Genomic DNA, 12024 nt, shown 5'->3' with positions numbered 1-12024 from the left:
CTCAGGGATGCTTTTGGCCCTGCAGCAGCCGCCCCGCGTGCTCAGCAGGGAGAGCTCATCTGCCCGTGAGATGCTGGAGTATATTTAAATCACCTTCCTCAGGAAAGATGTTGTTTAAACTGCAATCAAGCCAGCCAAAAATAAATAAATAATCATTTACACACTTCTGTAAACAAAGAAATGAAAGCGCTGCGGAGCTGCGTTACCCCGAGAGCAGGTCACGACCTCTCCCTGCTTTGGGGAACAGAACTGAGATGCAGAGTGGGCTTTAAATGAGAATTAACTACCAAAACCCCCTAACTTTTGGTAAACAGAGGGTTTTGATGGGACTTCCATTGAAAAGCAGAGAGGCTCTGGGCCCAAACACGAGCGCTGGATTTTGATGTATGCTGTTGACTTCCCCAACACAGAGCAATTTGTAATAGCTTTGCCACGCTGTTGTTTTCAAAGCTCCTGCTACATCACAAGCATTTATTTCTGACCACAAAATTACATTTATTCAACAGAAAGCAGCTCAGGGTCTTTAAGAGGTTAACTTCTGGAGTGCTTGGCTGCTCTCCAGCCTCCCTGTGAGCATCAGTGCTAACGCAAGGCACACAACAGCACCCAGGCTGGCCGTGATTAATAGAGTGCTGAACACGCTGCTTTCCACATACACACACTTTTCATTCCCTTGCTTCCATAGATCATGGACTTATCCTCAAAATATCTGACTGAAATTGAATTTGGCTTCTCTCTCAACCGTTCATTTCCTATGTTATGCAAGGTTATATCCTTTTCTGCATGAGCAGAACCAAACCAGCTGCAGCTTTTGAGAAGAAAATGTGTTTTCAATTATGAAGTTGGCCTGAATATTGAACCACAGTTCTACTGCTGCTCTAATTGAGCCATCATGGAGTGAACGTACAGGAAAGAAATTGTATTAATTAGGTTTGGAAATTTAACATAAGGAAATTAAAGGGGGTAAAATAGAAAAATATGAGTATCAGCTCAGGAATAGTCCTTCAAAATGCAGAAGGAACATAGGTCTGAAGTGGTTTAGGCACTCATTATTAGAGTATTCCTTCAAAGACATGATTAGTGGTTCCAGCACATCAAACTGATTTTCAGCTTCTGTTGTCTGCGTATGGAAAATTATTAAATTACTCAACTGACCAAATTAATAGTTTAAAGAGCAATTGAGCGGAGTGGGGAGCCAGAGTGGTCTCCTCAGAGTGGCAATACCCTTAAAAGTCCTTGCTCTGGGAGAAGAGTCTGAGGAATGGCTTTCACAGACAGCAAGTCCAGCCTGTTGTTTTGGAGTCTGTGCCTTGGAGGGTTCTCCAAATGAGGGATTACTGCATTACTGTTGGACAGTGCTCTTATGCCACATGAAAAGAATGCTAATGACCTCAGGAAATCCTTTCCCAGCCTTAAAATATCTGTCTGATGACTTCACAAATGCGGATTCCAACGTTAGATTTCCATACCACGACTTTGGTTCTGTAAATTAACATAGTCCAAGAACATCCCTTCTTTTTTTTTTCCCTTTTTCAGATTTAATGTACAAATATCCATCCACTGATGGGTGGTAAAGCAGACTGACCTATCCAAAATACAGCTTATTCAGATGGCTGCTTGCAAGAGTGCCTTGCTAATTATAGAGAATAATAATTTAATGATTGCATAGTAAAACTCTTTAACCTTTCCTGGTTCTGTCCTGTATTTAGTCCAGCATAGGGAGAGCAAACCATTAATAAGTTGCATCCTCAAGTTAATGGCAATGAAAAGGAAAAGCAAGACAGAGATTTAAGATTAAAATGACAGGAATTTTACACTTCTGAAATTAATGACTTTTAACTGTCTTGCTCACAATGGCCTATTTACACCACCCAGACCTTAAATCTTCCAGGGAAGGCAGAAAAGTTACCCACAGATTTCAAAAGAACAATAGCATCAGCTCTGAAGCAGACACAACATTCTGTTAAATTAGAAAACTGCCTTCAAATTTCCATTAAGATCCTAAATAAGGAAAAAGTACTATAATAAAACTATTCTCCAGTGATGAATTAATAGGGGCTTATGCTGAACTAGGAATGCATTTGAAAATTTGTAGTATGCTAAATTCCATTTCATAGTGCTTTTACTTTAACTCTTACCATAAAAAATCCAGTTAGTTAACACACTGAGATCTATACAAAAAAAGTTATTTCCAAGTACTAATGGAAACTGAACATTTGATAACTGGAACCGTTTTTATCTCAATGAATGAGATAAATAACTAAGGACTACAGAATGTTCTGCTTTGTCCGGTATTTATAAATTCATCTGATATAAAGGGAAAATACTGGGGGGAAGGATCAACATTCCACGCTTAAACTGAAGAGAAAATTGGCTAAAGCAACCTGTGGGTTTGTTTAAAAAAGCCAACTGGCCCCATGTTTACCAGCAGCTCCCATAAATCGTGCTTGGGAGGGGACATAAATACCTGAGCTTAACTTCCCCTCTCTCCAAGTCACATCAGGCTCACCCAGGCACAGTTCAAGGACAGTTTAAGCCAACCTGAGCTGACACATTTGTGCTGCTCCTGCCCCTGGCTTGGCTCTCCTGGTCTCTCCCTTGCCCTGAGCTGCTGCTCTGAACCCACCTGGCAGGAAACCAAGCCAGCAAAAAGAGGGGAAAAACCCCAATTTTGTGCTGAATGTGGGATCACACCAGAAAAAGTGCAGAGGAAAGGCAGGGGTGGGAGCAGGAATACAGCAATGTCCACGTAAAGCTGCTCAGATACCTGTGCTTGTCAGGAGCTCTGAGCTGCTGGCCCTCCCTAGAGCCCAGAGCCCTGTGGACAGGGCCAGGATGGGATGGGCAAAAGCCCACTTCCCTTTTGGTGTATAAATTATTATAATAAATAATAATTTATTATTCCATGCCAAAAGCACTTGGTTCTAAGAGAAGGGTTCGAGCAGCAGCAGCAGTGGGGGGTGCAGACAGGAGTCAGAGGCAAAAATGTGGTGGAGACTCTTCCACAGGGAATGGAGAATTGCATCAGGCAAGGACCTTTATCCTCCCTTCTGAGTGAGCAGCTGGTGGTGCCCCAAATTCCACATTCCCACCCACAGTGGCTGTGGAGCTGCTCCTACAGCATTCCCTACCCCTGCTCCAGGACACTCTCTCCAGCAGAAGGGGCCTAAAAACCATTTATTCCCACCACTTCTGCACTCACCTCTGTTTTATTTCCTCACTGCTGTTGATCTTTTTTAAAACCTCCAAATCACAGAATCACTGAAGGTTTGGGGCTGGGGGTAAAGCCCAGCTCCCCTGCCATGTGCACCTTCCACTAGAGCAGCTCACTCAGAGCCCCACCCAGCCTGGCCTTGGACACCTCCAGGGCCAAATCTGGGGCTGAGAACTGATGTCTGTGTAGAGAAATCAGGGAACCTCTTGCCCCATTCCTCCTCCCTACTCACATCCCGTCCCACAGGTACTGTGTGAGCAAAAGGTCCCTCTGGCAGCTCCTCCCAGCACAGCAAATATCACCTGGCAGGTAATAAATGATTGCAGGCAGTCCCAGGGGCTGCTGAGCTCAGTCTGCTCCCTGAGCCTCGCAGGGGACAGGAGCCGAGGCATCTCCTGTGGATTTGAAATGGAGAGAGGCCTATTTGCTTAACAAAACTTGTTTTTGAGATACCCAGAGCAGTCATCTGCTGATGTTTTAGAAAGTCAGCCTTAACAACAACCAGAAACCAGATCTATATCCTGAACAATCAAATATAACTCAACAGAGCAGGCTCATATCCTCGGTATTTTGATTTGTCTCCAAAACAAGATACAGTAATTACATCTATAATCAAATACCATAATTCACAGTTTAATGTGGTGCATTTATGTAGTCAATCATGATTAGTTCAGGTTTTTTAGGTTTCTGAAACCCTGTCTCGATTAGGGAGACTGGAATCACCAGCTCAGAGATTCAGCAGCACAATCTTTTAATGTATTTGTGCTTCATTTGCGTAACAGGGGATTACAACAACAACTTTTATTCTAGTGAGGTTAAATTTATACCAAAGTAAACTTCATTTTTATATCAGTGAAGCAAAACTACAGGAGAGGAGTGTGTGTGAGCCATAACCAAGGGAACAGGGAGCTGTCTCCACCAGAGAAGATCTAATGGGGGAATCTCCTAATCTCCTTCACTGTAGCCAAATTCAAAATTGATGTTTCTTACTTGATCCTCAGACATTGCCTTCATTAAAGAACAGTGCTGAAAGCACACATGCACTTTTCAGTCAGTGCATTGCAAGCTTGAAACTGAAGTGGAAAGGTTCTAAGAGCACTGCAATGCACTCAGAGCAATTTTAAAGTGTAAATTTCCATTGGCAAACGGACTCAGGCAAGTCACTCTTTGTTCTCACAAATGTCTGGTGGATATATCAAGGACAAAGTTATCCTGGTTAGTTATTTATTTATTTCTAGCAATACTTGGGAAATCAGGTTGTAAACCAAAAAAGTACCACGCTGCTTTTAAATGAGGGATTATTGCCTAGCTGGCAATGAGATTTAGCAGGATGTGATCAGGAATGCAAGGCTCACTCGGGGAATTGTGCACTTGAATCCCCATCCTGCAAACGCACTCCTGAACTTCCCTGTGCCGATGGAACTGCCCCAGTCTGAGCTCAGTGAACAGCTCAGGGGCTGGGGAGGTGCTGGAGCACAGTTCCTGAGGGGCAGAGCTCTGTGAGGTGCATCAGTGTCAGCTCAATCCTCCATCCAGCACCCCACACAGCTTTACAAGGTAAATCCAATTTCCACCTTCCCTCCCTGACGCTTCCCGAGCGGCAGAACCACGGCTCCCAGCTGGCCCCAGCAAAAATGGAAAACTCTCCAACTGGCCCAGCTGCCTTTGCCTGTAGAAACTGTTCAGAATAACAAAAGTTGGCTTTTCAACTCGTGAGCACTGTGCTCGTGTGTCTCGGTGGGTGCTGTGAGGAGAAACCCAAGCCAGGGCCAGCAGCAGCCTCCCTGCAAACACCTGCCAAGCCCAGCTTTTCCATCAGCCCTCGGAACACAAGGTTTTACAGCTGGAAAGATTTGCAGGGAGGACGATTTGCAGTATCCTCGTGTTTTATGAGTGGTTCCTCAAAATTAGTGTAGTGGTCTGAGCGTCTCCTGGAATTATTTACTCTTTTTCCTGCTGTGAGATAGGATTAGGAGAAAAGAAAAGCAGGCTCAAATGTAAAAGGTGGAAAGCTAGGTTTATTAACAAACACTAAAAGAAAAGAATGAGAATCAAATCCACTGCTGGAAAAACCACTGCACTCATTTTGAGAAACAGAAATTGGTGAATGTGAAACCCCTACAGTGCACTACACTGCATTTATTAGAGCTCAGCCTGTGGGGTCAGCGGGGCCCAGCCAGCTGGATGTGCCACCTGGGTCCTGCCACTGTGACAGGAGGCTCAGGGGGGCTCAGGGATGCTCAGGGATGCTCAGGGATGCTCAGGGAGGCCCAGGGATGCTCAGGGGGGCTCAGGGATGCTCAGGGATGCTCAGGGGGGCTCAGGGATGCACAGGGAGGCCCAGGGATGCACAGGGAGGCCCAGGGATGCTCAGAGAGGCTCAGGGAGGCTCAGGGATGCTCACTGGGGCTCAGGGAGGCCCAGGGATGCTCAGGGATGCTCAGGGGGGCTCGGGGATGCTCAGGGGGGCTCAGGGAGGCCCAGGGATGCTCAGGGGGGCTCAGGGATGCTCAGGGAGGCCCAGGGATGCTCAGGGATGCTCAGGGGGGCTCGGGGAGGCTCAGGGATGCTCAGGGAGGCTCAGGGATGCTCAGGGAGGCCCAGGGAGGCCCAGGGATGCTCAGGAAGGCCCAGGGATGCTCAGGGAGGCCCAGTGATGCTCAGGGGGGCTCGGGGAGGCTCAGGGATGCTCAGGGAGGCTCAGGGATGCTCAGGAAGGCCCAGGGATGCTCAGGGAGGCCCAGTGATGCTCAGGGGGGCTCGGGGATGCTCAGGGGGGCTCAGGGATGCTCAGGGATGCTCAGGGAGGCTCAGGAAGGCCCAGGGAGGCTCAGGGAGGCTCAGGGAGGCTCAGGAAGGCCCAGGGATGCTCAGGGAGGCTCAGGAAGGCCCAGGGATGCTCAGGGATGCTCAGGGAGGCTCAGGAAGGCTCAGGGAGGCTCAGGGAGGCTCAGGGAGGCTCAGGAAGGCCCAGGGATGCTCAGGGAGGCTCAGGGATGCTCAGGGATGCTCAGGGAGGCCCAGGGAGGCCCAGGGATGCTCAGGGATGCTCAGGGAGGCCCAGGAATGCTCAGGGAGGCTCAGAGCAAAGGGCTGTGACCAGTTCAGATTGTCCAGCACAAAGCCAGGGTATCACAGAGTCACAGAATGACCTGGGTTGGAAGGGACCTTCAGGATCCTCTTGTTCCACCCCACTGCCATGGGCAGGGACGTTTTCCTCTATCTCAGGTTGCTCAGAGCCCCATCCAACCTGGTTTCAAACACTTCCAGGGATGAGGCTTGTCTGGACAACCTGTGCCAGGGCCCCACCACCCTCACAGGGTAGAACTTCTTCCCAATTTCCAATCTGAACCAACTCTGTGCCAGTTTGAAGCCATCCCCCTGTCCTGTCACGCTGTGCTCTAGTAAAAGCTCCCTCTCCATCCTCGGGCTCCCTGCAGGTGCTGCCATTCCCTGCACACACAGAATGCCAAGGGCTGAGCCTGGAGGGCTCCGTGCCCACCCTGCCAGCACACCAGGCTCATGTGGAGCAGCACTGACAACACCCCCAGAAGCAGAAGAAGCTCTTACCTCTCCCTGGAAACTCTTCAGTAATGGAGCTACCTGTTTGCGCAGGTCCTGGAAGACAGAAGCAGGATATCCCATCAGAAAAACTGCAAAGGACAAGTCATCATCATGTTTTTCCTGATGTTATTTTCAGTTCTCAAGTGTTACTTAAATTCTGATCGCATTTTCCTGGAGCTTTGGTTAAAACAGAATTATCCTGGAGTTCACTTTGAGCAGGTCTGAGTTTCCAGTTTGACATACCCCTGAATCTGCTGCAAATGATCTTAATTATCCCAACTGGGGTGGTGCTGGGTAAGCACTGAGTGCCTTCAGTCTCCTAATTCAGCTGAAACATTAATGAGATTAGCAGTAAATGCCTCTATCTACCTCCACAGCAGCTACACCTCTGAACTTATGCCAAGGAAATTCCCACAAATGGAAGCCAGGCTCGAAGGAAGATGATTCTGGACCATCATTTCAACTGGAAGTGTTGCCATTTTGTAAAATCTTTCTTTTATTTATTATTTTCCCAAGAGTGCTCTGGCTTTAGTCATCAGAGAACTGCAGCTCACTGAAGATGACAAGTATTATTTGTTGGTTTCTGTATAACTCAAAATTTCTTCTTCCAAATTACAACACACTCGGTGCTACAAAATCCATTCAAATACTGCCCACAGGATCACTCTGAAGGTTTATAGCGTATTTTTACTTAGCAACTGAGATAATTCAGGACAAAAATGTTATATTTATTGTACAGAAAATTTTCTATGGCTTTGCTTCTAAGCTGGTTTGGGTCTAATTCACTTACAAATTCTGTAATTCTTATCATGTGTGTGCCTGAGGAATAAAATCCAGTAACTTTGCAGAGGACAGGCACAGCCAAGATGCTGCATTGTTGCAATACTTGGGAAACACTGACAAGGCACAAGCAGCCACTTCACAGTGCCCTTACACCTGGAAATAAATCTGGAAGAGGATTAAACCAACAACCTGACGCTGCATCTCTCGGGAGGGCAGCACTGATGCTGTGCAGGGATCAGGGTGGATCTCCCATCCCTGGAGATTTCCAAGGCTCAGCTGAGCAGAACTGGTGCCAAGTGCGTGCTAAAGACCCATTTTTAAGGCCAGGTGAGATTTGGTCAGACTCTGGACAAGCCCTCCAGTGCTGAGTCCTTGGATGCTCTGGGAATGCTGCCCACAGCTGGAACAGTCACCATGGAATCCTCCTGCCTGCACACAGGCCACAGCCCCTGAGCCCCCTGAACCTCGTGCAGGGGTCACAAAGACACATTTGAAGCATTTTCTCTATATAGAAAATGGTCTGTTGAGGCCTCAAGCTTTTCAGAAAAGAAGGTGACCTTAAAAAGTTGGGAAATTCTCTTTTCCGACACATTTACTTTTACATCTACAGTCATGCAACATATTGGATGTTAAACCACTCACCAAAACACTCTCAGCCCTGGGTTTAATCTGATTTTCCTGAAGGAAAAGTAGGCTTTTGAGAGAAGTGATTTTTGTCATTTAAATGACAAGTCATGCAGAGAGTTGGAGTATCAGGAGTTCTCCCACTCCCTGAGAAATGGCTTAGGGGGCCCAAGGCAAATGAAGCTATCAAAGACAAATGATCACTCAAATTTCACTTCTGACATGGTTATTGCACTAAAATACAGCTTAATCCCCATCAAGTCAGGGATAATATTGCAGCTTTCTGAGCTCCCTCTTCGGACTGAACCAAACTGAGCTTCTGCTCTTAGGCCAAGCCAAGTCACCCAAATGTTCCCTGGTATATCCTGCTGCCTGCTTTGGGACACAAAAAGGTGGGACACTGTCCTTGTGGATCACAAACATCAGTAAATTACAATTCTACTAAAGCAAACTGGCAGGTTGAGCAGCTTTTCCCCACTCCCTGTCTCCTCTGGGAGACCTGAGGGCTGTGCACCTTTTAGAACGTGTTTTCTTTGTAACCTGATGATGCTGACATTGAGGAAAGTAACAATAACCACTGATGGCAAAATAAATGCCCAGATTCACGGCCAAAATCTGGCAGAGGCGGTTTTGGTGCCGAGTGAAATTACAGAATTGGATTTACAGCCTGGATACTGGCACCCTTTATAAAATCAGGAAAATTGTATCATCTAAGCAAGGCAACTTTTCTTGAAATAAAAATCTCAGCTGGTCGAAAATCACTGGGTTTAGGGCTTTTGTCCCTGATATTGCCTCTGAATTTATTGACTTGTTTGGCAGCAGCCAGAAAAGCGATGTCAGAAGTGAAGGCAGAAGTACAGGAGATGTAATTCCAGAGGCAGGAGAATGTCATCCCTGCTCCTGTGCCCATGGCAGGCTCCAGCCAAGATCCTGCTATTTACCTGACTTCTGAAAGACAGGATTTGCAGCACTTTTTATTTCATGACATAAACTATGTCAGGACTTCACCTTCATATTCATCTTGAATAATGAGGGATGTTTGTAACAGCAGAGAGGGAGAGAAGGAGCATCCCAAAGACATGAAAACAGAAACAAAAAGGGAGAAAACTCTTCAAGTGCATTCATTTAGCAAATTCAGGATGCTAAACACTAATCCCAGCAATCAGAAGGTTACCAAGCAAAATTCATGCTACCATGGGAAAACATGTGCTTGGTTCAGACAGCAGCTTGCGGTGGGGGTCAAACTGCTGCTGAAATATTTCCTGATTAGGAGAAGGCAGCTCAGGGTGATTCAGCTCCACTGGCAAGCAATGGGTTAACCCAGGACACAGCAGAGCACACACTGGAATGGGGTAAAATGCTTTGACATCTTGAAATTTCACAATAATTTGAAATCTGTTGCAGCTGAACAATTGAGGCAGAGCATCCCACTGCCATTCCCTTTCCAGAGCAAACAGGCCAGGAAAGGGAACTGCAGGGATGGGATCCAGTGTTTAAACTCGGGCAAACAGTGCAGGTGAGTGGCACACACAATAGCAAAAGGCATAAACACCTTTTTCACACCAGTTTTTCTTCTCTCCCCTCTTTTCCTGGCTTGCCCTTGGAAAGAGTTTATAGGAAAGAGTTTATAGGGTACTTTTATAATTCCTTCCTCAGCGAAACAACATCAAAACTTGAGACAGTTCACAACCAAAGGGAAATAAAAATAAACAGACAGAAGTCAGGAATACATATGCCTCGAGTCACAGCTCTGCTGGGGAGATTTATTTTTGGCAGTTTGGAAAAATTTCTCATCAGACTTTGTCTCAAAATATTACACTGAACTTCAAACAGAATTTTACCTTCTTTACACTAAATTGAACAGGAAGAAGGACATTCCCTTCAGACCCAGGGGAATCTGCAGTGTTGGTTAGCAAGGACACCGGGTGATTTATTATCTGTTTAAAGTGTGGTGGCCTTTACTGCCAGGGCTGTGATCAAAACAGGAAAAGCATCCAGGCTCCAGCCCTCACAAAGCTACCAAAACACTGCAGCCAAGCAGAACAGCTGAGAAGGGTCCATGCAACTGAATATTAAAACAAATTATAATTTATCAACACAAACACACTGAAATATTTGAGTGTAGGAATACAATCCCATTATTAGCCTATTTTGCTGTGCCATCTAAATACACGCATTCTTTCTCTCTGGATGATTTATCAGGGGTAGAGCAGTTTTCTGGAAAAGGCTCTATCACAGACAAACCCAGTATCTGATGAAGAGCCCATGAATTAGGATGCCGTATCATTATCTGAATCAAATCCGATGGCTGAAAGCTAATACAGCATTTCCTCTTTACAAGAGCAAAAACAATGAGTTTATATTTTGATCAAGTAGCTAAACAATGAAATCCGAACCCACATAATTTTCAACTCCCTTTCCATTCACATTAAAAATAACTCCACGGAAAATAAACCAAGAATAAATCTGTGTTAAAACCCTGGACAACCAAATGTGTCTTTCTGTCAACTAAACCACATTATTTAGCTGGCTCTTAATACCCTGTGTACAGTACAAAGGACACAGCAATGGCCAGGCTACCAACGCTGTGTTTGTAATTTACTTGAGGTCTGAAATTCCACAAGCACTTTCTGATCTCCTCACGGGCTGCTCCATCTCATTTACCTCCTCAGTGCTTATCTCCAAATGTCACAACACGAGCTCTCTGACCCCAGCTTGATAAAGTGGCCCAGCCAAGCTGAGCTTGTCCTACACACCTTTATCATCTCCACAAGCTCCTGGGAAACAAACCCACCCCAAAACCTGCCTGAGCATTCCAGCCACATTTCCCACCAGTTGTTGTGGATTTTGTGGGCTGGGGAAGGTCACTGTGTCTGGCACAGGAATCCCAATGAGAAGCAGCCCACTGTTATCAGTGTGTTATCAGCAGTTCAGCTGTCACAGCCCATTCTGGAGCAGCCCCATCACCCCAGAGATGCTGAGGCTTCCCCCTCTCGTGTCTCCTTCCCTGTTTGCCCACATGGAATAAGGATCTGAGAAGTGCCCTGTGCTCCAAACTGGCAGGGCTGGACAGCCTGACCCCAGATTTTTTCTTGTAAGAACTTAAAACAAGAAAGAAAAAGAAAAAACCCAACAGAGAAAGCTCCAGACAAGCCCCAGGGTGTACTGGCTGTGCAGGAGGGTGTTTGTAATTCCATCAGCACCGAACACTTCCCAGCCCTGGACGTGTCCAAGGCCAGGCTGGATGGAGCTTGGAGCAACCTGTGCTCGTGGCAGGGGTGGAATGAGATGAGAGTTAAGGTCCCTTCCAAGCCAAAGCACTCCACGACTCCGTGATCAGAAATGGCAGAGCTGAAGGGGAACTCTCCTGACACAAACCCTGCACCAGGGCTCTGCCCCTCAGCCCAGAGGCGGCGTGCTGGGAGGGGGGATGAGTGTTCTGAGGGATTGGGAGGATGGGATGAGTGTTCTGAGGGATTGGGAGGATGGGATGTGTGTTCTGGGGACTGGGAGGATGAGATGTGTGTTCTGAGGGACTGGGAGGATGGGATATCTGTTCCTGGGGATTGGGAGGATGGGATGTGTGTTCTGGGGACTGGGAGGATGGGATGAGTGTTCTGAGGGATTGGGAGGATGGGATGTGTGTTCTGGGGACTGGGAGGATGAGATGTGTGTTCTGAGGGACTGGGAGGATGGGATATCTGTTCCTGGGGATTGGGAGGATGTTTATCCACGTGCCCTCACAGCCAGGGCCCCACACTCTCCATCCACCCCGCTGCCATCCCCAGAACGCTGCTGAGCCTCCATAAATCCAGCTGAGAGGGGGAGAGGTGAGAGGC

At 46.9% G+C, this 12024-nt stretch overlaps 1 protein-coding gene across 9 annotated transcripts in view; it reads right to left on the bottom strand.

Annotated features, from left to right (window-relative positions):
- CUX1 (cut like homeobox 1) overlaps positions 1 to 12024 on the bottom strand; it is a 270018-nt gene that overhangs the window by 157914 nt on the left and 100080 nt on the right. For all 9 annotated transcript variants that reach the window (XM_063402464.1, XM_063402457.1, XM_063402465.1 and 6 more), the window contains exon 3: positions 6785 to 6832. In XM_063402464.1, coding sequence (XP_063258534.1) covers positions 6785 to 6832 — 48 coding nt within the window. The remainder of the gene's footprint in view (positions 1 to 6784; positions 6833 to 12024) is intronic.

Source organism: Prinia subflava, chromosome 8 (assembly GCF_021018805.1).
Source record: "Prinia subflava isolate CZ2003 ecotype Zambia chromosome 8, Cam_Psub_1.2, whole genome shotgun sequence".
NCBI classification, from domain to species: domain Eukaryota; kingdom Metazoa; phylum Chordata; class Aves; order Passeriformes; family Cisticolidae; genus Prinia; species Prinia subflava.
Note: the sequence above shows the minus strand (reverse complement) of the source record. Positions and strands in the feature narration are given on the sequence as shown.